General features: G+C 46.0%; 1 protein-coding gene across 5 annotated transcripts in view; it reads right to left on the reverse strand.

The window, feature by feature from the left end:
• The window catches only part of sh3d21 (SH3 domain containing 21), a 104,544-nt gene that overhangs the window by 75,074 nt on the left and 4,667 nt on the right, over positions 1–24,803 (reverse strand). For all 5 annotated transcript variants that reach the window (XM_052036595.1, XM_052036592.1, XM_052036593.1 and 2 more), the window contains exons 2-3: positions 22,565–22,725; positions 20,962–21,022 (exon numbers count right to left, since the gene is read on the reverse strand). In XM_052036595.1, coding sequence (XP_051892555.1) covers positions 20,962–21,022; positions 22,565–22,725 — 222 coding nt within the window. The remainder of the gene's footprint in view (positions 1–20,961; positions 21,023–22,564; positions 22,726–24,803) is intronic.

The following is a 24,803-nucleotide window of genomic DNA, read 5'->3' on the forward strand; positions in this document are numbered from 1 at the left end:
TCACTGCTCCTGTGCTCAATAAATCTAGTTGTGAAATTCAAGATTTTATGTTCTCTGCTGACTAATCCCTCAATATGTCCTGCCATCTTCAAAGTTCTAAGCAGTTGAACTTTCAGGCCCTTCTATCCCTGCACCCTCTTTAGAATAGTATTGGTAATTTCTATTTACTCTCTGCAATCCCTCTGACAAAATGCATCACCTCAAGCTATTGAATTTCATCTGCCATCTGTCTGCCCATTCCAACAGTTTATCTATATCCTGTTACAATCAATTGGTATCATCCTCAGATATTTGCCACATGTCCACATTTGGTACTCTGTATTCCACGATCCAGTCTTGCATATACAGCAATTATCAAAAAAGCAGTGGTCTGAGCACTGCCCCTGGAAAACATCACCGTGTACCATCCTCCAATCTGAAAATCAACCATTTACCACAACTTACTGTTTCTGTCACCCAAACTGACCTGACACTCCTGTGAGACTCGGTTTTATTACCCAACATTACATAAGGTACTTTGTAACACACTTTCAAAAAATTCACACTGGCAATATACAATGCATTCTTTTCATCGACCTTCTCTGCAGCATCATAAAACACTCTGTTTTTAGACAAATATAATCTGCCCTTTACAAATCTATCTGGCTCTCCTGTTATTTTTTCCCCTGATTATTGTTTCTTGAACACGGATGTCATATTTACAATTTTCCAACCCTCCAGAGCCTCCTTGTACCTAGGGAAGATTGGAGAGTCACAGCAAGCCCTTCATCTCAACTCCTGTGGCAACCTTTATCTCATATGATGGCTTCTACATCACAATCCCACATGATGATTTCTGGTTGTAGCTCACCAACCTTATTCCCCACACCTTGTGTGATTACACACATGCGTTCTCAACCTGCCTTTGCATTCCTCATTGACTTTCTTCTCTGTACCTGTCTAACATGGAATTAATTCCTCCTCTAATATTATCCAGCATGCTTTATCCTTTATGCACTGTTCTCTTTTTCACTGTCATGTACAGATGCTCATCTCTCTGCCAATTTAGTTTAAACCCTCCCCAACCACATTGGGGAATCTTCCCTTGAGGAACATTGGGCCTGGTCATATGGAGGTGCAACTCCTTCACTTTGAATAGGCACCTCCTGACAGAGGACCAGCCCCAATGCCCCAAGAATCTAAACCTTCTCCCCTGTCTCATGCTTTGTGTTCTTCCTCCTTAACTTCCGACCTCTATTCTCACTGACAGGTGGCACCGAGTAATCTGGAAACCTAGGCACGTCTGACCTCCTGCCCTGCCCCTGACACTCACTAACGTTTGACCTGAGAGGCAGGATGCACTTCATATCTGGCCCTTCAGCTTCATGAGCAGCCATGGCTGCCCCACTTCGTGATCCCCCATTTATTAGAATGGGATCACCGGTCTTCATCAAAAGAATAAATTGAACCAAGGTATTTTTGTTTACCTTCCATTTTTTCTTTGTATGTTTATTACTTTGATTAATTAACAATAACTTCATGTTTTAAGTATTTTTAAATATTTTTTTCAAGACTTTTTTGTGTGATAATTTCTACTGATTTCACATGACCAGATGCATGTGAATCAGCTTGAGCTGACGAAGGCCGTCAGTGTAGTAGCAAGAGCTGTCTTCAAGATGTGACTACCGGTAGGACAGCCACCGATGGAGGCCTCGAGGTTATACGAACCGCCTGGCCACTAAAGTCAGGGCAAATGGAGGGTGTTAGGTCAGATTGAGCATGAATCCAGCTGATAAAGTCAGAAATAGCAATAGTGACACTTTACTCCGTACTCTGTCATTGTTTTTACCCTGTACTACCTCAATGCACTGTGTAACAAATTGATCTGTACGAATGGTATGCAAGACAAGTTTCTCACTGTACTTCGGTACGAGTGACAATAATAAATGAGTACCAACACCAAAACCTGAATTGGCTGCATGATAACAAATACTGATAACAAATACGATGTCACCATCGGGGCCATGCCCTCTTCTCGTTACTACCATCGGGGAGGAGGTTCAGGAGCCTGAAGACCCACACTCAATGATTCAGGAACAGCTTCTTCCCCTCCGCCATCAGATTTCTGAACAGTTCATGAACCCTGTTTATCCCTCTTTTGCACTATTTACTTATCTTTGTAACTTGTAGTGATTTTTATGTCTTGCACTGTACTGCTGCTACAAAACAACAAATTTCGCAACAGATGTCAGTGGTAATAAACCCGATTCTGATTCTGACTCGAGTTTATCCCAGTGACAAGAAAGGTGGTCAGCTGCCACCCCGTCAGTCAGTGAACCAGACCCTTGAGTAAATGTGAATGGATGTGAACCTCTTTCTGACTTCCTGCTGCTTTGTTCCACCTGCTCGCCGCCCAACCCCTCCCCCACTCCCCCACCATTCCCCTTCCCCACCAGAATCCAAAGTACGTTCTCTACAGGTGCTGCACCATACCGGTGGTGGGTGACAGACTGGTTTCCGATCTCCTCCTGAAGCAGCAGCACATTGCAGCCGTCCAATCCAACGGGCAGAGTAAAGCAATCCGGGGCTCCAAGCCCAGGGTGAAAGTATGTGAAATGACTTGAGAACAAATGAAGAGTGTGACTTCCTGAGGAGAGTCAGACGCTACTGTTTACTTCACAGTGTAATGAGACTCAGTTCACTAAAGTACAACAATGTTAGCCACTTCCTGAAAAACGCTGCCCACTCATCCTAGCCACCGTTGTTGCTCGAAGTGAAGGAGCAAGTACAGCACCCTAACAGGGTATTCAGCCTAATTGGTCAAAATGTCTCTGCCCACCCAACCTCATCCAATCCTATTGAACTACCATTCCACTCCCTCCTCCCTTCAAATCTACTTCATTGGCTGCAACGTCCTCAGCTTAGGAGCTGCCATTTAAAAAAAAGAGACCATCCATTTAACTTGGAAATGAGACAACGTTGTTTCTCTCAGATGGATATAAGTCTTTGGAGATCAAAAATTGCAGGGGCTGCAAACCTGAAACGAAAGCAGAAAATGCTGGAAACACTCAGCAGGTCAGGCAGCACCTGTGGAGAGAGAAGCAGAGTTAATGTTTCAGATCCTGAAACATTAGCTCCATTTTTCTCCCTCCACAGATGCTGCCTGACCTAGAACATAGAACGTAGATCCCTACAGCACCATACAAGCCCTTCAGCCCACAATGTTGTGCCGACAATTTATCCTGCTCTAAGATCTATCTAACCCTTCCCTCCCACATAGCCCTCCATTTCTCTATCATTCATGTGTCTATCTAAGAGTTTCTTAAATGTCCCTAATGTATCTTCCCCCACAACCTCTGCTGGCAGTGCGTTCCACACACCCACCACTCTCTGTGTAAAAGCCTTAACCCTGACATCCCCTTTATACCTTCCTCCAATCACCTTAAAATTATGCCCCCTCATGTTAGCCATTGTTGCACTGGGGATAAGTCTCTGACTGTCCACTCGATCTATGCCTCTTATCACCTTGTACACCTCTATCAAGTCACCTCCCATCCTCTCCAAAGAGAAAAGTCCTAGCTCGCTCAACCTATCCTCATAAGACATGCTCTCCAATCCAGGCAACATCCTGGTAAATCTCCTCTGCACCCTCTCTAAAGCTTCCACATCCTTTCTATAATGAGGCGACCAGAACTGAACACAATACTTCAAGCATGGTCTGACCAGAGTTCTATAGAGCTGCAACATCACCTCGCGGCTCTTGAACTCAGTACCCCGACTAATGAAGGTCAACACTGCATACACCTTCTTAACAACCCTATCGGCCTGCTGTGTGTTTCCTGCATTTTCTGTTTGTGAACCTTTGTAACTCTATTCCTCAAAGGTGTAAGTAGCAGCATCTGTGAGTATTTTTAAGGCAGAGGTAGAGAGGTCCTTGATAAGCAAGGGGGCGAGAGGTTTCCAGGGGTAGGTGGAAATGCAGTGTTGAGGTTACAGACAGATTTGCCATGATTTCACTGAGCGGCAGATCAGGCTCGTGGAACTGAATGACCTTCACTGAGATAATGAAGGACAAGCGATATATTTCTGAGTCAGAAAGGTGCGCAAATTGGAGGGAACCTGCAGATGGCGGTGTTCATATGAAACCTGAAGCCCTTGTGCTTCCTGGTAGTCGAGGTGGTGGGTTTGAGAGGAGCTGCCAGAGTAGGCTGGGCGCCAGTGATGGAGGGAATTAATGTGCAATGTGGCAGATGGGCGCCAATCAAGTGAGCTGCTTTATCCTAGAAGTTGTTAAGACTCTTGAGTGTATTTGGAACTCCACCTATCCATACAAGCAGAGAGTGTTCCACTACACTCTTGATTTGTACCTTGCAGATGGTGGAAAGGCTTTAAGGTATCAGCAGCTGAGTCACTAGCCACAGGTACCCAGCCTCTGATATCCTCTTACACCCACAGTTCTAGGTGGCTGATCCAGTTAAGTTTCTGATCAATGGTGATGCTCAGGAAATCGATGCAGTGGACAACTTAAATGCCAATGCTAAGTGGCGAAACTCTCTCGTGACAGAGATGGATGTTACCTAGCAGTTGTGTGCCATAACTATTTCTTGCCACTTGTTAGTCCAGGCCTGAATATTGCTGAGCCTTGCTGCATGCAGGCATAGATCAAAGGAAAGTCACTGGTGAAGTAGCTGATGGTTGGGCCTAGGTCATAGAAATAAAAATAAGACGTGCGGGAACCGGACAACATCTGTGCGACAAGAAACAGAGTTAACGTTTCAGGTTAAAGACCCTTCTTCGGATGTTTCCAGCATTTTCTGATTTAATTTCAGATTTCCAGCAGTTGCAAGGTTTTTTGATTTTCTTTCTGACCTGGGACACTGCTGTGGGGAACTTTTACAGTGAGCCCCAGGGCTGAGTTGACCTCCAAAAACCAGAAACATCTTCCTTTGTGTGTAATATGATTCCAACCATTGAAGATATCAAGTGACTTTAATGCCTTCCAGCCCGTTTGATCTGATATTGTTTTTATTTGCTTGTGGAACATGGTCAACAGCAGTAATAAATGCTGACCTTGCCAGCGATGTCTACATCCCAGAAGGTGAATGAAGACTTGTTCCTGAATTCTCTTGAGTTTAGAAGAATGGGAGACGATCTCATTGAAATGTGTGGAACTCATGGGGTTGACAGGGTAGATGCAGAGTTGGTGTTTTCCCTGGCGAGGTGTCTCAAACCAGGGGGTGGGGTCACAGTCTTATGTAAGGGGATGGCCATTCAGAACTTACTTCACCTGCCTGGAGGTGAATCTTCGGGAGGTTGTGGATGTTTAGCCTTAGCCCATTCAGGACAGCAAATGTTTATATTTCAATGAACACAGGGTTAATGATGATGAGGTTAGGGAAGGGTGTAGGGAGGGCCTTCAGCTACTGTGTCTATTTCTTATGTTCTTAGGACTGATTAGTCTGATTAGACTGATTGGGGGAGGATTAGATCAAACAATGAACGATTTGGAAGCAATGAGTCAGGGTTAGACGTGGACAACATTAACCTAGACCGACCATCCTGGTCACAACTGTCAACTGTTTTTCTCTCTCCACAGATGCTGCCTGACCTGCTGAGTTTTCCCAGCATTTTCTTATTTTGTTCCAGATTTCCAGCATCTGCAGTTTTTTTTTAATAATCATGTTCATTTCTATCGCTGTTGAATTATTTCTTGCTTATGCTGCATGGAAGGTCTACAAGTGAGTGAGTACAGCTGGACCACAGCAGTGAAAGGCATGAGGCAAAGTATCAGAGCAAGTAGAAACAGGACAGGATGTGTGCGTGACGTTATCAGACTTGGTGTTTCTCTCATTTGCAGGGTAAACTCGGAGCACTTCCTGTTCTGTGAAAACAGAAAACATTGATGTTGCTGGCCGGTGGTATAGTTGACCCAGATCTTGAAAGGAAACTTGAAATTCATCATTGACTAGCAATTTATTCAAGGCCCATTCCCATGTAGCAACGTGTCACAGGATCTGTGTTCTGCTTGAACACTGCAGGGGCTAACTTCCATAGCACAGTTAGTACCAACACAATACCTTCCTTCCTGTTACTTAAATCGACCAGTGTAACCAGTACTGATAGTGTACCGTGAGCATGCATAACCAGGGAGTGACCAAATAGGAACCGTAATAAAGAGAGCAAGGTACACAAGGGCCAGATGTATTGAGATTTAAAGGCACTTTTAAGGTTTAGTCACTGTTGCAATCTGAGAAACATAGCAGCCAATCTAAGCCCACAGTGAACAGTGTGATAACAATCAGGTAACCTGCTTTAGTGCTGTTGTTGAGGGTTACAGCCACAATAACAGGTGAAATCCACCAAACATCCTTCAGTAATAGCCACATGATCTTCTATGTCCAGTTTTGAGAGGAAAATGGTTGAACATTTCATCTGAAATATGGCACCTCCAACAATGCAACATTGAACTGAAATATCAAACCACATTTTATGGTTAGTCTTTGGAACAGGGTCCGTGACCTCTAACTCAGGTACCAACTCAGCTGCAGTCTGACCTGCAAACTTAGAATGAAACTCTGTCCTCTCAGCTTTAAAAAGTGACCTTGTTTTGATGCAACTTTATGTTAAGAAAGAACTGTTCTCTCACATCTCCTTTTTGCAGAGTGAAGCTCATCTCTCATCAATGACTGCTATAACCTATGCAGATTGCCAATAGGTATTCTACATATGACACACCTGCACATGCCCAGAAAAGGAATCAACAAGATGCATGTGTTTTAGTTGTACTCCATGTCCCTTAATGGTTCACTCTGTGCTTAAGTGGTCAGTGCATCAACATGACCATCGATATAACAGCAGATTGATCAACATAGGCAAGGATACACAGCCAGGTTAGATCAGCAAGTGCCACTGATGAGGAGAACTGCAAACTTCAAAACATCTTAAGACTGGATGACATGTTTAGTGATCTGTAAAAGTTAGTAATTGACCACAATTGACAGGCAAAGACTGGCTCAGAATAATGAAGCTGGATTAGAAAGGTGTTCAGTGTGGCTGCCTCAAAATCAAAATAAAAATCATACTGGGTCAAACTGTTGGGAAAGTATGCAGGAACATTCCAGGACACTTTCACGGGCAGTATGGTCACAATGCCCGGATTGGAATCAAGCCAGGTGCAAAACCAACCTATTGTAAGGCTCAGTTGGACCCACATGCATTGAAGGACCAGTGGAGAACCATTTAAAGTGACTGATCACATTAATTGCAGGTAACTGGGGCATCAGTTAGCAGGGGATGTTGGTCTGGGAGAGAATGCTGATGTTAGTTCACTTATTCTTCTGATGAAGTTGGAGGATTATGCAGAGACGGTGCTGCTTTTTTATCTAGTGCCTTGAGGTGCCTCTTGTAAGACTTGTAAGATTCTCTTGTGATTTTTATTAATGACTTGGATGAGGGGGTAGAAGGGTGGGTTGGCAAGTTTGTAGACGACACAAAGGTTGGTGGGAGAGGCACATTGATAGGTTGCAGAGCTGGGCTGACAAGTGGCAGATGAAGTTCAATCCGGAGAAGTGTGAGGTGGTACATGTTGGAAGGACAAACTCCAAGGCAGAGTACTAAGTTAATGGCAGGATTCTTGGTAGTGCGGAGGAGCAGAGGGATCTGGGGTCCATATCCACAAATCCCTGAAAGTTGCTTCACAGGTGGATAGGGTAGTTAAGAAAGCTTATGGGGTGTTAGCTTTCATAATTTGAGGGATTGAGTTTAAGAGCCATGAGGTAATGATGCAGCTCTACAAAACTCTGGTTGGACCACACTTAGAGTACTGTGTCCAGTTCTGGTCACCTTATTATAGGAAGGATGTGGAGGTGTTGGAAAGGGTGCAGAGGAGATCTACCAGGATGCTGCCTGGTTTGGAGAGTATGCATCATGAGGAGAGACTAAGGGAGCTGGGGCTTTACTCTTTGGAGAGAAGGAGGATGAGAGGAGACATGATAGAGGTGTATAAAATATTAAGAGGAATAGATAGAGTGGACAGCCAGCGCCTCTTTCCCAGGGTGCCAATGCTCAATACAAGAGGGCATGGCTTTAACGTAATGGGTGGGAAGTTCAAGGGAGATATCAGAGGAAGGTTTTTTACCCGGAGAGTGGTTGGGGCATAGAATGTGCTGCCTGGGGTGGTGGTGGAGGCAGGTACATTGGTCAAGTTCAAGAGATTGTTAGATAAGCATATGGGGGAATTTAAAATAGAGGGATATGTGGGAGGAAGGGGTTAGATAGTCTTAGGCGAGGTTTAAAGGTCAGCACAACATTGTTGGCCGAAGGGCCTGTATTGTGCTGTACTGTTCTACGTTCTAAGTAGTCCAGCCCCGGGAACGTATAGGATGGCAGGGGTTAAGTCAGCCAGTTTTGTGTCAGGATTGAGATTTTGATGTTCAAGCACCCTTTTCCTCAAATGATTGAAGGCTGTGTCAGAGCATTGGAGTCAGTGACAAATTTCATCATCAATGTCTGCCCTCACTAAGAAGTGGCTCCTGAGATAGGGGATGTGGTCCATGTTGTTCCAGGGTCTCTCCCCAAACCACTATTGACAGAGGGCAGTGTGATGCAGAGTGCAGACTGACAGGCGATCCTGGTCTTACCAACATTAAATGTAAGCCCCATCCTCTTGCATGCTTCAGTGAACGAGTCAAAGGTGTATCTCCAAGCATCAATAAATGCAAGTGTCATCTGAATTCTGCAGTTCAGTGACTGAAGTTTTGGTGACCTTGGTTCTGCAGAGTAGTCACCGTCAGGAGAACAGTTCTCAGCAGTTCTGAAGGTGAGCTTCACTGCCACGGGAAGTTGGTTGAGTCGAGGTGTAACGTTGCAGCGAGAAAGATTGAGGGAAGTGTTGGGAGAGTGATACATCAGTCCTCACTGAGATTAGTTCTGTTGTAGACCCAGTGGTTTGTGTCATGGCCTGTATGTCATCACGGAGCAAAGTTAAAATGCAGATGCATTGCTGTGGCAGCTGAATTTGAGGAGGGGGTTCCACAGTTCCTCCTGATTGATGGAATCAAAGGTTTTAGTGAGGTTAAAGAAGGCTATGTATAGTGGCAAGAGCCGCTCCCTGCATTTTTCTTGTGGTGAAGATCATGTCAACTGTACAGCTAAATGGATGTAAGCCACATTGTGATTTGGGGAGCAGTTCTTCCTCCCTGCATCAAGGCCTTAACCACACTCAATCGACTATTATAGACAGGCCACTCCATTTGCATATCCAACAGCAGACTCCCAAACATCACACTCTATTCTAAGATTGCCAAGTGGACAGAGAAAAAAAGACTTCAAGGACGTTGCTCAAAGCCTCCTTGTAAAAACATAAATACCCCCTGGTCCTGAGAAACTCTGACCCACGACCACTCAAACTGGAGAAGGGGGAATTAAGGATGGTGGTGAGAACCTTGTGGCCGTGCATCAGAGGCACACAGAAGTGACAGAAGAAGTGAGCCACCTCACAAACTACACACCCACCCAGTGTTCAGGCACCTCCCTCCCACACAAATGGAAGAGTTTGCAGTTCCCACTTTGGCCTCCTCAACCACCTCAGAACCACAAAACAAGAGTGGAAGCGAGTCACCCTCGATCCTGAGGGACCATCGAGGAAGAAGGTTTGCAGTAGAAGCTAAACTGTTGAACAATGTGGTGGCTGCAAGGTGAGCTTGCTCGGGGCAACTGATGTCAAGCGGGATTTATTGTCAATCTCTCCCGATTATGCAGAGTTGGCAGGACCAAAGTTTTTACCAAACTAAACCAGGCTCATAAGGAGAGTCAGTAACGTTTGTCAATTTGGATCCTGCATACACACACAAAACTATCTATTGTGTGAGTTGCCAGAGCTCAAGATCTGTGATGAATTCAGTGGGAAGAATTGAAGAGGGGAATGAAATCTGAAATAAAAATTAAAGATGCTGGGAACACTCAGCAGGCCAGGCAGCATTTGTGGAAGGAGAACCAGAGTTCACAAATTAGGTCAAAGACACGAACTGGGAAAGAGAGAAGACAAGTTAGTTTTAAGTTGCAGAAAAACTAGGGGGAAGGATGGATTGGACAGAGGGAATATCTCTGATGGGGTGAGGTCAGGATTGCCATAGGGGTAAGTTGTAGAGGTCCTCCCATCTATGGGTTACTGGGGGCAGTTAGAGAGAAAATGAACAAAAGGTATGAAGTGAGGGCAGTGAGAGGGTGAGAATACAAAGAAGTATAAAAATTGAGAGATGCAGGGATGTGACACAAGCCCAGTAGGTCAGGCTGTGCTAATGGAGGAAGAAAAAATGAGCTAAAATCACAGATGATTGACTGACAAAGAAACAGCCACTTCTGATGCAGACAGAGAAAGCAAGTTACCTGAAATTGTGGAATTCAATATTGAAATACAAAGACTACAACATGCCAAGGGAAGAGATGAGGTGTTGTTCCTCATGCTTATGTTGGGACTAACATAAGCATGAGGAACATACAGGAGGCCACAGAACAGACAGGTCAGAGTGGGAGTGAGATAGAGAACTAAAGGAGCAGGCACTAGGGAGCACAGGGTCATCCCTGCAGACTGAACGCAGGTGCCCTGCAAAGCAATTGTGATCATTTAGTACAATGCACTGGATTGGAAGAAGTGCAAGTGAATTGCTGCTTCACCTGGAAGACGGAAAGAGAAGAGGTGGAAGTACAGGTGTGGCAGATGAGAAAGCAGAGACGTGGAGTTGTTGGTGGGGACAGAAGAGTGAACCAGGGATTTACAAAGGGGGAGATCCCTCTGAAATTGAAAGTGGAGGGGAACACGTCCCCAGTCCCTCCACCTTGGTCAGGTGGGAGGTGAGGACCAACACGTTATCCTTTGCAGATTCCATTCCTTCTCTGCTTACACAGAGCAAGCATGTACTATTATACTGTCCTTGCTCTGTGTAAGAGAGGGTGAGAGCAAAGGTGCAGGAAATAGATGAGATACTGTCAAGGATTCTGTCAGCTACAGTAGAGGGGATGCCATGGGTGTGAAAGAAAGAGGATTATATCCCTGACACTGTATGTCATTAGAATTAGAACCCAGAGGTACATTCTAACGTTGAACGTGTTTGGAGCCTGGTCATTAAGTGCTCGTGTGTTTTTCCAGGCTCTCTATGTTAGCGCAGGGCTCTGGAAGGGGGCCCAGGATTCTGATCACACCTGGCGACTACGCATTTAGGTGTCTCTGAACCCATTCATGGCGCAGGTAACATGTGCAGCAGCAGGTGTGGCCTTGATTTTAGGGGCTTATGGTAGACAGTCCCTCCCCCCTACAGTTACCTGATCTCGGGGCATGTGGTAGAGAGACCCTCCTGCCTACAGTGACCTGGAGCTCCTCATATGATATCTACAGTGCTGTCAACTTTCAGAATCACATGATCTCTACAGCGCTGTCAACTTTCAGAACTGTAGCGATCATCTCAACAGACTCTGGGCCAACTCTGGAGAGTTTCCTGCTCTGTTGATCAAGCAGACATTTGCATTAACCTGGCCTCTACTCCCCTGAGCTCGGATGTGATGAAGGGATTTAAAATGTTAAAAGTCTTCAATAGGTTAGATGTGGAGAATCCATCTAGAACATAGAACAGTACAGCACAGTACAGGCCCTTGGCCCACAATGTTGTGCCGACCTTTAAACCTACTCCACTATCAGTCTAACCCTTCCCTCCCACACAGCCCATAACCCTCCATTTTTCTAACATCCCATGTGCCAATCTAAGAGTCTTTTAAATGTCCCTATTGTATCAGCCCATACCACCACCCCCGGCAGTGCGTTCCAGGCACCTACCACTCTCTGTGTGAAAAACCTACTTCTGACGTCTCCCTTAAACTTTCCTCCCCTCACCTTAAACAGATGTCCTCTGGTATTGGACATTGCCGCCTTGGGAAAAAGGTGCTGTCTGTCCACTCTGTCTATGCCTCTCATAATCTTATACACCTCTATCAAGTCACCTCCAAAGAGAAAAGCCCTAGCTCGCTCAGCCTTTCCCCATAAGACATGTTCTCTAATCTATGGACCATCCTGGTAAATCTCCTCTGCACCCTCTCTAAGGCTTCCACATCCTTCCTATAATGAGGCAACCAGAACTGAACACAATACTCCAAGTGTGGTCTAGCCTGAGTTTTATGGAGCTACAACATTACCTCATGGCTCCAGAACTCAATCCCCTGACTAATGAAGGCCAACACACCATACGCCACCCTATCAACTTGCAACTTTGAGGGATTTATGAACTTGGACCCCAAGATCCCCCTGTTTCTCCACACTGTTAAGAATCCTGCCATTAACCTTGTACTCTGCCTTCAAGTTTGATCTTCCAAAGTGTATCACTTCACATTTTTCCAGAATGAACTTCATCTGCCACTTCTCAGCCTAGTTCTGCATCCTGTTTAAATCAATTGTAACCTACAGCAACCTTCTACACAGTCCAAAACACCACCAATCTTCGTGTCATCTTCAAACTTACTGACCCATCCCTCCACTTCCTCATCCGTCATTTATAAAAATCACAAAGAGTAGGGTTCCCAGAACAGATCCCTGCAGAACACCAACCTTCAGGCAGAATATACTCCACCTACAACCATCCCCTGCTTTCTGTGGGCAAGCCAATTCCCAATCCACGCGGCCAAGTTTCTATGGGTCCCATGCCTCATGACTTTCTGGATGAGCCTACCATGGGGAACCTTGTCGAATGCCTTAGTAAAGTCCATATACACCACACCCACCGCTCTACCTTCATCAGTTTGTTTTGTCACCTCCTCAAAAAACTCAATTAGGCTCATGAGGCACGACCTGCCCCTCACAAAGCCATGTTGACTAGTCCTAATAAGACTATGCTTCTCCAAATGCTCATAAATCCTGTCCTTAAGAATCCTCTCCAATAGTTTGCCCACCACTGATGTAAGACTCACTGGTCTATAATTCACTGGATTATCCATATTACCTTTCTTGAACAAAGGAGCACATTTGCCATCCTCCAATCCTCTGGTACCACTACTGTGGCCGCGGAGGATGCAAAGATCATCATCAACGCCCTAGCAATCTCTTCCCTTGATTCCTGTAGTAACCTGGGCTATATCCTGTCCAGCCCCGGAAACTTATCTAACTGAATGTTTTTCAGAAGCTCCAACACTACCTCTTTCTTAACCTTCACATTAGCCTGTTCTACACTGACCTCACATTCGTCTAAGTCCCCCTCCCCAGTGAACGGTGAACGCTGAGGCAAGGTATCCATTAAGGACTTCCCCTACCTCCTCTGCCTCCAGGCACACGTTTGCCCCTTTATCCCTGAGTGGTCCTACCTTCACTGTAGTCATCCTCCTGTTCTTCACGTACATGGAGAACATCTTGGGGTTTTTCCTTAATCCTACTCGCCAAGGCCTCCTCATGTCCTCTTTTAGCTCTCCTAAGTCCCTTCTTCCTGGCTACCTTATAATTCTCAAGAGGCCTGCCTGATTTTTGCTTCCTAAACCTCAAGTAAGCTTCCTTCTTCCTCTTGACTAAATGTTCCACCTCTCTTGTCAACCATGGTTCTTTCATCCTACCATCCTTTCCCTGTCTCAGTGGGACAGACCTATTCAGAATCCCATGCCAATGTTCTCTAAACAACCTCCACATTTCTGCTGTGCATTTCCCTGAGAACATCTGTTCCCAATTCGCACTCCGAAGTTCCTGCCTAACACCATTTCTCTGACCCTGCGCCAGAACAAGAGGATGTGATCTTAAAACTAGAATGCCCTCGCACTAAAGTGGCAGTGGAACACTGGCAGAGTCCACAGATGGATGCGGATGTTGAGATACAACTGGAGCTTGCAGGACTGAGAGCAGTAACCTTTTGGGTGATAGTATCAGGAGATGAGATGAAACTAAAGAAAAAACTAAAGATGAAACCCAGAAGTTATCCCTCAATCAATGGTTTTAAATGTGTAACACAGCAAGGAGTTTGTCTTGTACTTTTGATTTCTAAAGTCTGGTTTCACTGCAGTCACAGGAAGTGAATTGTGGAGGTGAAGCACAACACACAATCAGTACCATGTAGTGTGTTCAGTGCTGGACAGTGCAGACTTGGTCACCCCATTGCACAGATCAGTAACGAAAATCAAAACACTACAGGTGCAGGAAACCCAAAATAAAATTAGAAATGCTGGAAATTAGAATGCAGCACCTGCAGAAAGTGAAACCGAATTGACGTTTTAAGTCGAAGACTTCATCGCAGACACTGCCTAACCTGATGGGTGTTTAATGCACTTTCTGTTCTTATTATAAACCAGCAATGACCTGACTGAATAGCAGGGGAGGCACTCAGGATTGAACAGCTTCCTCAGTTGCTCTTGTTGTTATTTCTGGTGATGAACCTGTTCATCAATTCCTATCTGATATTGGTGCCACATTTTTAGCCCAGAAGGGTTTTGGTTTCACACAGGCATGTGGCATGAATGCCAGAAATATCACTGATCAAATGTCCCACCCTCCAATCTCAGCCTTAACTTCTGAGGCTATGGAATGCTGTGGCACCTGAAATTCATGTCCAACATGACACTGGCACTTTTTCAACAATGTAGGAATGTTTTGTCATAAAGAGTTGATCAGATACAAATCATGTGGGAAGTGATTTGTAATTCACTGTAATTCACCAGGATGTTGCCTGGGGTGGAGAGATCCAGTTACGAGGAGAGAGTGGATTGGCTGGATTTGTCTTCCTTGGAGCAGAGGAGGCTGACGGGAGACGTGAGAGGGTGTACCAATTTCTGAGGGGCATGGGCAGTCACAAAACCTTCCCCTTTGTAGAGGTATCTAAAGTTAGGCAGCTGAGGTTCAGGGTAAGGGGTGATGGGCTTTAGAGGGGATCTGGGGAAGAACTTTTTCACCCAGAGGGTGGTTGGAATCTGGAGCTCACTGCCTGAGGGGGTGCTGGAGGCAGAGACCCTCACAGTATTTATCTAAAGGAGCACTTAACTCACAAATACAGACCAGGTGCTGGTAAATGGGACGAGTATAGATAGGTACTTGATGGTCAGAATGGACCTGGTGGGCTAAAGGGCCTGTTTCTGTGCTGTATGACTCCATGTCTCAATGACGTACAATGTAGTGAACAAAGGAGAATGTAAACAAGGAGCAGTTATTCCCCGTGAATCAACTTATCCATCAAGAAGCAAGTTCACATGGAAACCCCACCAGAGCATTTGACTGGCTCTGAGGGTTTGTTGGCGTTCTCCCTACAGAGAGGGTTCTTCAGATTGAAAGCAGAAAGTTCAAGAACACCAGGTTCAATTCCCAAGATTTCCGCCGCCTTTTGCAGAAGAGAGCTCCAAAACTCATAACCTTCTGAAAGAAAAAAATCACCTCATCTCTGGCTTGGAGAGGCAACCAACTTTTAGAACATAGAACATAGAACAGTACAGCACAGAACAGGCCCTTCGGACCACAATGTTGTGCCGACATAGCTAATCCCTCCTACCTACAGAATGCTCATATCCCTCCATTTTCCTCTCATTCATGTGCCCATTCAAGCCCCTCTTAAAAGCCCCCAATGAATTTACCTCCACCACCCTACCAGGCAACACATTCCAGGCATCCACCACTCTCTGAGTAAAAAACCTACCCCTCATGTCTCTTCTGAACCTATCCCCTTTCACCTTAAATGCATGCCGTCTGGTATTGGATTGCCCAATAAAGGGAAAAAGATATTGCTTGTCCACCCTCTCTATGCCCCTCATAATGTTATACACTTCCAACAGATCACCCCTCAGCCTCCACTGCTCCAGAGAAAAGAGCCCAAGTTTGTCCAGCCTCTCCTGATAGCACATGCCCTCTAATCCAGGCAGCATCCTAGTAAACCTCCACTGCACCCTCTCCAAAGCCTTGACATCCTTCCTATAGTGAGGTGACCAGAATTGCACACAATACTCTAAATGCGGCCTAACCAGAGTTCTATAGAGGTGCATCATAACTTCTTGACTCCTGTACTCAATACCTCGATTAATGAAAGCAAGCGTTCCACAAGCCTTCTTAACCACCCTGTCTACCTGTGTAACCACTTTCAATGAGCCATGGACTTGCACCCCAAGGTCTCTCTGCTCTTCAACACTGTTAAGGGTCTTGCCCTTAAGAGTGTACTGCCTCTTGATCTTAGTCCTACCAAGGTGCAACCCCTCACATTTATCTGGGTTAAACTCCATCTGCCATTTCTCTGCCCACATCTTTAATGCCCAATCATCCCGTTAAGATCAATCAGTCTCACCCCTAGCTCTCCCTCCTGCTCCTACAGCAGAGTTAGGAATGACTCTGACAAGGTCACATATTGACCACCTCCTCACTGACCAAGGGTACTGGTGGGAGTTACCGTTTTGTCAGGTCACCAGATCCAGGGCTCAAAGTTTGGAAAACACTACAATCAAGTGGACAGGGAGAAAAAAAGTTATCTAAAACACGAATGAAATGTTGACAGGGTGACTGGGATACAAAAGGATGGAGATTTGGTTAAACAGACGTTGATGATTATTGTAAGGTAAGGTCATAAAGAAATCCAGAGCCAAGTGAGCAAACTCTGGCTGCAACTTGGAACATCCCAAAGCCTCAACCAAGTGAAGTTTTCTACGTTATTCCAATACTGGAACTATTGGAGCTGAGGTCTAATTGAACAGGGAAACAGGCTTAGAGAGGTTGCAGGTCATACTCCTGTTCCTATGCTACCTGTGTGGCTTTGGGTCAGTTAGGAGCGAGAGTTTCCTTCCCTCCAATAATTACTGAACCAACTGAGGCTTTAGGTCAGGGCAGTTTAGTTGCCCTCATTGCCCGGTGTCCAGATCAAGTTGTGCAAGGCAAAGTTCCACACGACAGTTCCTGGTTTAATGCACGTGCCTGTATAATGAAACACTGCTTGACAGGACTTCTCACAAAGGGTCTTCAAACCGAATCATTAACCCTGTTCCTCTTTCCACAGACGCTGCCTGAGCTGCAGAGTTTTTCCAGAGCTGTGAATTCCACTGCCTGTCAGGGTAAGGGGGTGAACTAGGCAATGTGACCACAAGGGGCTCTGAATGGAGACAGGTCCAAACAAGTCATTACTTTTTGATTGTGCCTCTGTGAAGTATCTTGAGATGATTAAGACACATTATAAGTGCCAACTGATGCTGTAAAGAAGTGATAATAAACACCTCAAAGGTTCAGAATGATTGGGATACTTAAAATCCCCTCTGAGACTTTCAGTCTAACAATGATCTCACATCAAGTCTCTGTGAGTTAGCCCAGGGGCAGCCAGACAGACATGTCCACGTTGATTCAGGTCCCTCATTTCTTGTTTCAGTTGGCTTGTGATGTGGAATGGTGCCAACGCGGCAAACATTCCTGCCAGCGCTGTTGTTGTAGGAACTGGATTCATCACTCAGAATTAACCTTGAGTGCAGATACACATCTGTCTATTCACCTTGGTCTGGAAGATTACAAAACATTTTTGAAGTAGAGTCGAGAGTTTCCTGGTTTCCTCCCTCAACCAATATTTCCAAGAAATGAACAAACTGGCTCTTCAATAGAAACAGAAAGTGCTGGAAACACTCAGCAGGTCAGACGGTGTCTGTGGAGAGAGAAACAATTAATGTTTCAGGCTGAGGAACCTTCATGAGTACTGGTCAGCTCTGACGAAGGGTCTTCGACCTGAAATGTTAACTCTGGTTTCTCTCTCCACAGATGATGCCCAACCTGCTGAGTATTTCCAGTGCTCTCTGTTTTTGTTTCAGGTTTCCTGCACCTGCAGTTTTGTTTTGATTTTCAAACCGGTTTGTCATTCTCATTCATGTCATATGTCATCCAGGGAAAAGCACAACATTGTCCCATTAACAACTATTCACTTGGATAATTCAGTGCAAAATGTTCTGATATACTCATGAGTCCGCTTTCTCGCTGCTCCTTCTCCCTTCTCCACAGGCAGGTGACACTGAAGATCTGCCACTCATTATCTATCCCCAGTCACTATGACAAGGTGATTTTAGGTCTTCACCTTCAACTAATTTATTACAACTGAGCTGTTTGCTAGACAGTTAACACGTTAGTGTAGGTTTGGGGGTCAAACTAAATGCCATTAGCAAATTTCCTCAGCCGCATGGGGGCACAGCAATTAATGCTGCTGCTTCGTAGCTCCAGTCATCTGGGTTCGATCCTGACCACCGACACTGTCTGTGCGGAGGTGCATGTTCTCCCTGTGCCCCTAGGTGCTCTGGTTTCCTCTCACGTCCCAGAGACATGCTGGAAGGTGAGTTTGCCACGAATGGTAAGTGGCAAAAGAACCAAAGAAGGGATTTGATTGAGAGAAAGTAGTAGAGTACAAAGAAAGGAGGGGGGAAGGATTAGGTTTAGGGTAAGGTGTAAGGGGTTCAGAGGCAAGCTGAGGTAAGCTCTTTTGTCCAGAGGGCGGTTGGAATCTGGATCACACTGCCCGAGAGCATGGGAGAGGCAGAGACTTTCATAACATTGAAGTATCTGGTTAAGCATTTGAATCACCAAGGCATAGAAGGCTAGGGATCAAGTGCTGGTAAATGGGATGAGTACATACAGGTATTTGATGATTGGCGTGGATATGATGGCCTGAAGGGCCTGTTTCTGTGCTGACTCTATGACTCAGTGAGCCTGAGGCGCTGAATGACCTCTATCATAACAAATATTCTCTCATGAATATTACTGAAACTGGAGGCGCCATGGCTTTCACTGACTTCTGTTCCCAGGTTCTTTATAAACTCAAATTCACAAACTGCAGGAGGGGGTCTTGAACTCTCACTCTCCACACCAACATAACCTGTCGTTATATATCCTGAGCTTCCATTACCAGCTGCACAGTACACACCAGTGCAATGTAAAACGCTTTTTGAGTTTAGCAGAGAGAACTTTAAAACTAACCTGAACTAGTAGGTAGGAACTTGGTCTAAAGTGTAATTTGAATAACTAAATGCTGTCATCACCTCCCGTTGTGCCAGAAGAGTTTGTGCATTTTAACACCAATTCTAAGTGCCAACTGGGTAAAGTGTTTTAATAGCTCTTGCTAAAACTAACTTCCACAAATATAACTGCTCCAATTCTCAGTGTTAAATCTAACACCAAAAGGACATGTGCTTCATTTTCTAGACTGATGTTCCTGGCACTGGGACATCAGTTTTCACTGTATTTCTGAAATATATAGATGAAGACCCAGACAGCAGCATCTGTTCCTTCGCTCAGTGCCATGGACAATAGTATAGGTGAGATCTAGAAGCTGCAAGAGAGTCACTGGCTGTCTGGTGAGGGGGAACAGCTATATGAGGGGAATGGTAATGCCATCTACTTAAAATCCAGGAGAGATCCAAGTACTTTCAAAATAGAGAGAAGCTTGGAACTGTGGATTAACTGAGGCATCTGGAGGTTCCACGTCATTTCGACTCCTCTTCCCATTCCCACACCGACCTGTCTGTCCCCGACCTTCCCCATTGCCATGGAGAGACCAGACGCAGACTAGAGGAACATCACCTCATATTTCACTTGAGCAGTCTACAGCCTAATGGTGTGAACGTTGAATTTTCTCATTTCAGTTCACCCACACCCCTGTGTTCCTTTCCCACTCCTACCAGTCCATCCAGGGTCTCTCTCTCATTGTTCACCTTGCCCCCTCCCCCCCCCCCCCCAGCTCTATCTGTCCATCATCCCAACCGCCCCCCCCTTCTCTTTCCAGCTGGTCACCAAGCAGCTGCTGTCTCACCCCTCCTTCTCTCATACTGGCTATCTCCCCTCTCCGCTCTCAATCCTGATGCAGGGTCTCCATCCGAAACATTCTTTACCCTGATCCACTGAGTTCCTCCAGCACCCCCCGCGTTTTGCTCCAGATTCCAGCGTCTGCAGCCTCGTGTTCCCCAGTATGAATCTGCCTCACGTTCTTGGTCATTACTTCCACAGTGAAGTGACACTGCTCTCCCCCTCCTGGCTCAGGTCTTCACCTGGGTCCTCTCACTGACCAGGCCAAATGGTCCCACCAGTACTCAGTCTAAAAATCTGAAATTGTACCCCCCTTCTGGCATTTTTAGGCCAACCAACCCTTTCGTCTGGTCCCTGGTGCACATGGCAAACTGTGACCTGCTGAAAATCTCTGCAGGTACTGAGTTAATCCCTTCACAGTGTTTTTGCAAATGTCCTTGTCGAAGACCATGCCCATGGCTTACCGTGCTGGGAAACTCTCCCATGTCTCATACACGTGGCCTTACTGCCAGCAAGAATATCACCCTCCCTTTTCCGTGCATGGCCGTGTCCCTCTGTGCTGTGACCTCTCCCAGGATCTCGATGACATTGTTTGCTCTCAGTAAATTCCCCACCTGTACAGGATAAGCAGGTGAGAACTCTCATGTTTTTCCAGCTTGCCGATTTAACTGCCACATCTTCCAAGACTTGTCTCCTTAAACTGTGTTTAGCTGACTTGTATAACCATGGCGTTATCTCGAGGACACTGTTCTCCATCACCGTACTCCCAATCACTGCCCAGTTACTCCTTCCCAAATTCACTGCCTGTGGTTCTTCTGTGGTGTTGTTCACTTGGACAAGTAACAGGGTTAAAGGTTCTGACAAGGGATCCAGACCTGAGACATGAACGATTTCCTTCCCCACAGATGCTGCCTGACCTGCTGAGTGTTTCCAGTATTTCTGTTTTTATAACAAGGTTAAAGCTAGCAACAAAACACCTTCTACTGCATCATACTACAGTGGTGGCCTCTGGGAAATGTAGTCTAGTTGCTGGGCTCAGAACATGGAATGTTGCCTGTGCAAACTGGGTGTGAAGCATCAATGGTGACACAGCTGAATGGGATCAGGCGGAAAGGTGGAGATGAGGTAACGGATCAGCTCTTGTCACCTTGAATGGTCTCTCCCTGTCCTACTGCAATGTTTCAATAAAAGCCGGAATTGAATAAACACAAATCAGAGACTTCACTTACTCCTACGAAGAGAACGAGGTTGTACAGGCTTTCCCTCGGTGACGGGGTGAGATGGCACTTCCTGCAAAACATAAACATGAGCTTGTAATGAACTCCATTTACCTCAGACACTCTGTGTAAAGGCAACTGTTTCTACAGAACACTACAGCACAGTACAGGCCCTTGGGCCCACAATGTTGTGCCGACATTTTATCCTGCTCTAAGATCTATCTAACTCTTCCCTCCCACATAGCCCCCCATTTCTCTATCATTCATGTGGCTATTCAAGAATCTCTTAAATGTCCCTAATGTATCTGCCCCCAACAACCTCTGCCGGCATTGCGTTCCACGCACCCACCACTATCCGTGTAAAAAACTTACTCCTGACATCTTTGGGAGGTCAAATATGATGGCAGAATATAGTATTAATGGTAGGACTCTTGGTAGTGTGGAGGATCAGAGGGATCTTGGGGTCCGAGTCCACAGGACGCTCAAAGCAGCTGCACAGGTTGACTCTGTGGTTAAGAAGGCATATGGTGTATTGTCCTTCATCAATCGGAATATTGAATTTAGGAGCCGTGAGGTATTGTTGCAGCTATATAGGACCCTGGTCAGACCCCACTTGGAGTACTGTGCTCATTTCTGGTCATCTCACTACAGAAAGGATGTGGAAGCCATAGAAAGGGTGCAAAGGAGATTTACAAGGATGCTGCCCGGAATGCGGAGCATGCCTTATGAAAGCAGGTTGAGGGAACTTGGCCTTTTCTCCTTGGAGCGATGGAGGATGGGGGGGACCTCATAGAGGTGTATAAGATGATGAGAGGCATTGATCGGGTAGATAGTCAGAGGCTTTTCCCCAGGGCTGAAATGGTGGCCACAAGAGGACATAGGTTTAAGGTGCTGGGGAGTAGGTATAGAGGGGATGTCAGGGGTAAGTTTTTCACTCAGAGAGTGGTGAGTGTGTGGAATGGGCTGCCGGCAATGGTGGTGGAGGCGGATACGATAGGGTCTTTTAAGAGACTGTTAGATAGGTACATGGAGCTGAGAAAAATAGAGGGCTATGGGTAAACCTAGTAATTTCTAGGGCAGGGATATGTTCGGCACAGCTTTGTGGGCTGAAGGGCCTGAATTTTGCTGTAGTTTTTCTATGTTTCTATGTTTCTATCTCCTCTTATATCTTCCTCCAATCACCTTAAAATTATGTCCCCTCGTGTTTGCCATTGTCACCCTGGGAAAAAGTCTCTGACTGTCCACTCGATCTATGCCTCTTATCATCTTGTACACCTCTATCAAATCACCTCTCGTCCTCCTCCTCTCCAAAGAGAAAAGCCCTAGCTCGCTGGAGAAGTGATCTCCAGTGTTTCCTCCACTCAGGGAGACCTCAGGGCACCTAATGGATCCTTAATTCATGTTTTCCATTCAGATCTAGAATAAGCACATGTCATAAGGTGCATTGACCTCCTTAATTTGTCATCAGTAACACACACTTTATTATGATTTACACTGTGGCTAATTCATTCAAGGCTAAATCCTCCATCCAGAGAGGCTGATTGTGTTTGTTAACCCTGAACCAAACACACTTGGTTTTTCCAGCACTTTCCCAGTAGATTCAGACTTCACTCACCTCAACAAATATCCTTGGGAAACGGCCCCGTTTCCCGTTTAACTCTCCTTCCCACCAGCCTTCCCTGTCAGTGAACGTTGAATTCTTGATGATATCCCCAGTCTGGAGAGAGAGCTCCTCCTCCACTTTGGCGTCATAGCAACTCACGGCAACCAATTCCACTGTGGGTACAAAACAAAATGCGCGTTAAGAGTGCACAGGGACGGATGTGAGACAACGGCTGGCACCTTGCGAGGTGAATGGATTCCAGGCCTGAACTACCCCGCTGGGCACACAGGAATAGGATTAGTATTGCGGGGAACACCACTTGGACTGGCTGAGGGGTGCTGCAACAACAACCTCTCGCTAACCGTCAGTAAAACTATAAAGAGTTGATTGTTGACTTCAAGAAGGGGAGGGAGGGCAAACATGCGTCGGTCTACATTGGGGGATCGGCAGTGGAGTCAGCAGCTTCGGACTCCTGGGTGTTAACATATCGGGTGACCTGTCCTGGGCCCAGCACATAGATGCAATCACAAGAAAGGCACATCAGCATCTCTACTTTCTTAGGACGTTAAGGAGGTTCAGCTTGTCACCGAACACTCCGACAAATGTCTACGGATGTAATGCTGAAAGTATCCTGACTGGTTGCATCATGGTCTGGGACGGCAATTCAAATGTGCCCGAACATAAGAAGCTGCAGAGAGCAGCAGACTCAGCCCAACACATCACGGGCACTTCCCTCCCCACCATCGGTAGTATCTACAGGAGACACTGCCTCAAGAAGGCAACATCCATCATCAAAGATCCCCACCATCCGGGCCATACCATCTTCTCACTGCTACCATTGGGCAGGAGGTACAGAAGCCTGAAGTCCCACACCACCAGGTTCAGGAACAGCTACTTCCCTTCAACCATTCGGTTCTTGAACCAACCTGCACAACCCTAATCACTACCTCAGTATAGCAACACTGTGACCACTTTGACCACATTGAACTAAAATGGACATTATTTTTTTGTCCTAATTGTGCTCTTGTTTGTAAAAATTGTGAATAATTTATGTTTAATGTATGTTTTTCTTGTGAATGCTGCTTATCTAGTGCTGTGTACCTGTAATGCTGTGCATACATATAAAAATATTTAACTACAATTATAATCAGTGCATTGCACCTGTGCATACATACTGTATACGTGGGCATATAATAATAATCTCAACTTTGATTTACCACCTGCCCACACTACTTGGGCCAGATGTGGAGTTCAGTCTCACTGACCCTCCGTCCCCAGGGGATCAGAGGCAAGGCCTAGCGAGGCCTAGTGGTGAATAGGCCTTCAGGCAGCCTGCTGCTAAGGCCCTGGTCCTGGACTGGCCTGACAGCCTTTGGCCTGAGGTAAACACTGGGGGAAGGATTTGGGTGGGAAGGGCCTCTGTCTGCTTACAAAGCCTGTGAGGCCTCAGTTACACTTCATTCAAGGGATGTGGCCCTCACAGGCTGAGCCAACATTTAATTACCCATCCCTAGTTGCCCTTGAGAAGGTGGTGGTGAGTTGCCTTCTTGAACTGCTGGGAGTCCTTGATGTGCAGATGTACCCACAGTGCAGTTGGGTGGGGTGGGGGGTGGGGGGTGGGAAGTTCCTGGATTTTGACCCAGCAACAGTGAAGAAACGGCAATATATTTCCAGGACAAGATGGTGTGTGGCTTGGAGGGCAACTTCCAGGGGGTGGTGGTCTCCAGGCTTTTGCTGCCCTTGTCCTTCTAGCTGGTAGAGGTGGCGGGTTTGGAAGGTGCTGTCTAAGGAGTCTTGGTGAGTTGCCGCAGTGCATCCTGCAGATGGTACAAACTGCTGCCACTGTGCGTCGGTGGGGGAGTGAGTGAATGGTTGTGGATGCCTGTCAAGCGGGCAGCTATGTCCTGGATGGTGTCGAGCTTCCTGAGTGTTGTTGAACCTGCACTCATCCAGGCAAATGGAGAGTGTTCTCTCACACTCCTGACTTGAGCCTTGTAGGTGGTGGACAGGCTTTGGGGAGTTAAGAGGTGAGTGACTTGCCACCGGATTCCCTGCATCTGGAGTAACACATAAAATGCTGGAGGAACTCAGCGGGTCAGGCAGCATCTATGGAGGGAAATGGACAGTTGAGATCCTTCACCTTATATGAATCTTTAGATGTCTATGAATTTAGATTTTTAAGTATCTTCAGATGAAGGGTCTCGACCCAAAAAGTCGACTGTCCATTTCCTTCCACAGATGCTGCCTGACC

Source organism: Pristis pectinata, chromosome 22 (genome assembly GCF_009764475.1).
Source record: "Pristis pectinata isolate sPriPec2 chromosome 22, sPriPec2.1.pri, whole genome shotgun sequence".
NCBI lineage: Eukaryota > Metazoa > Chordata > Chondrichthyes > Rhinopristiformes > Pristidae > Pristis > Pristis pectinata.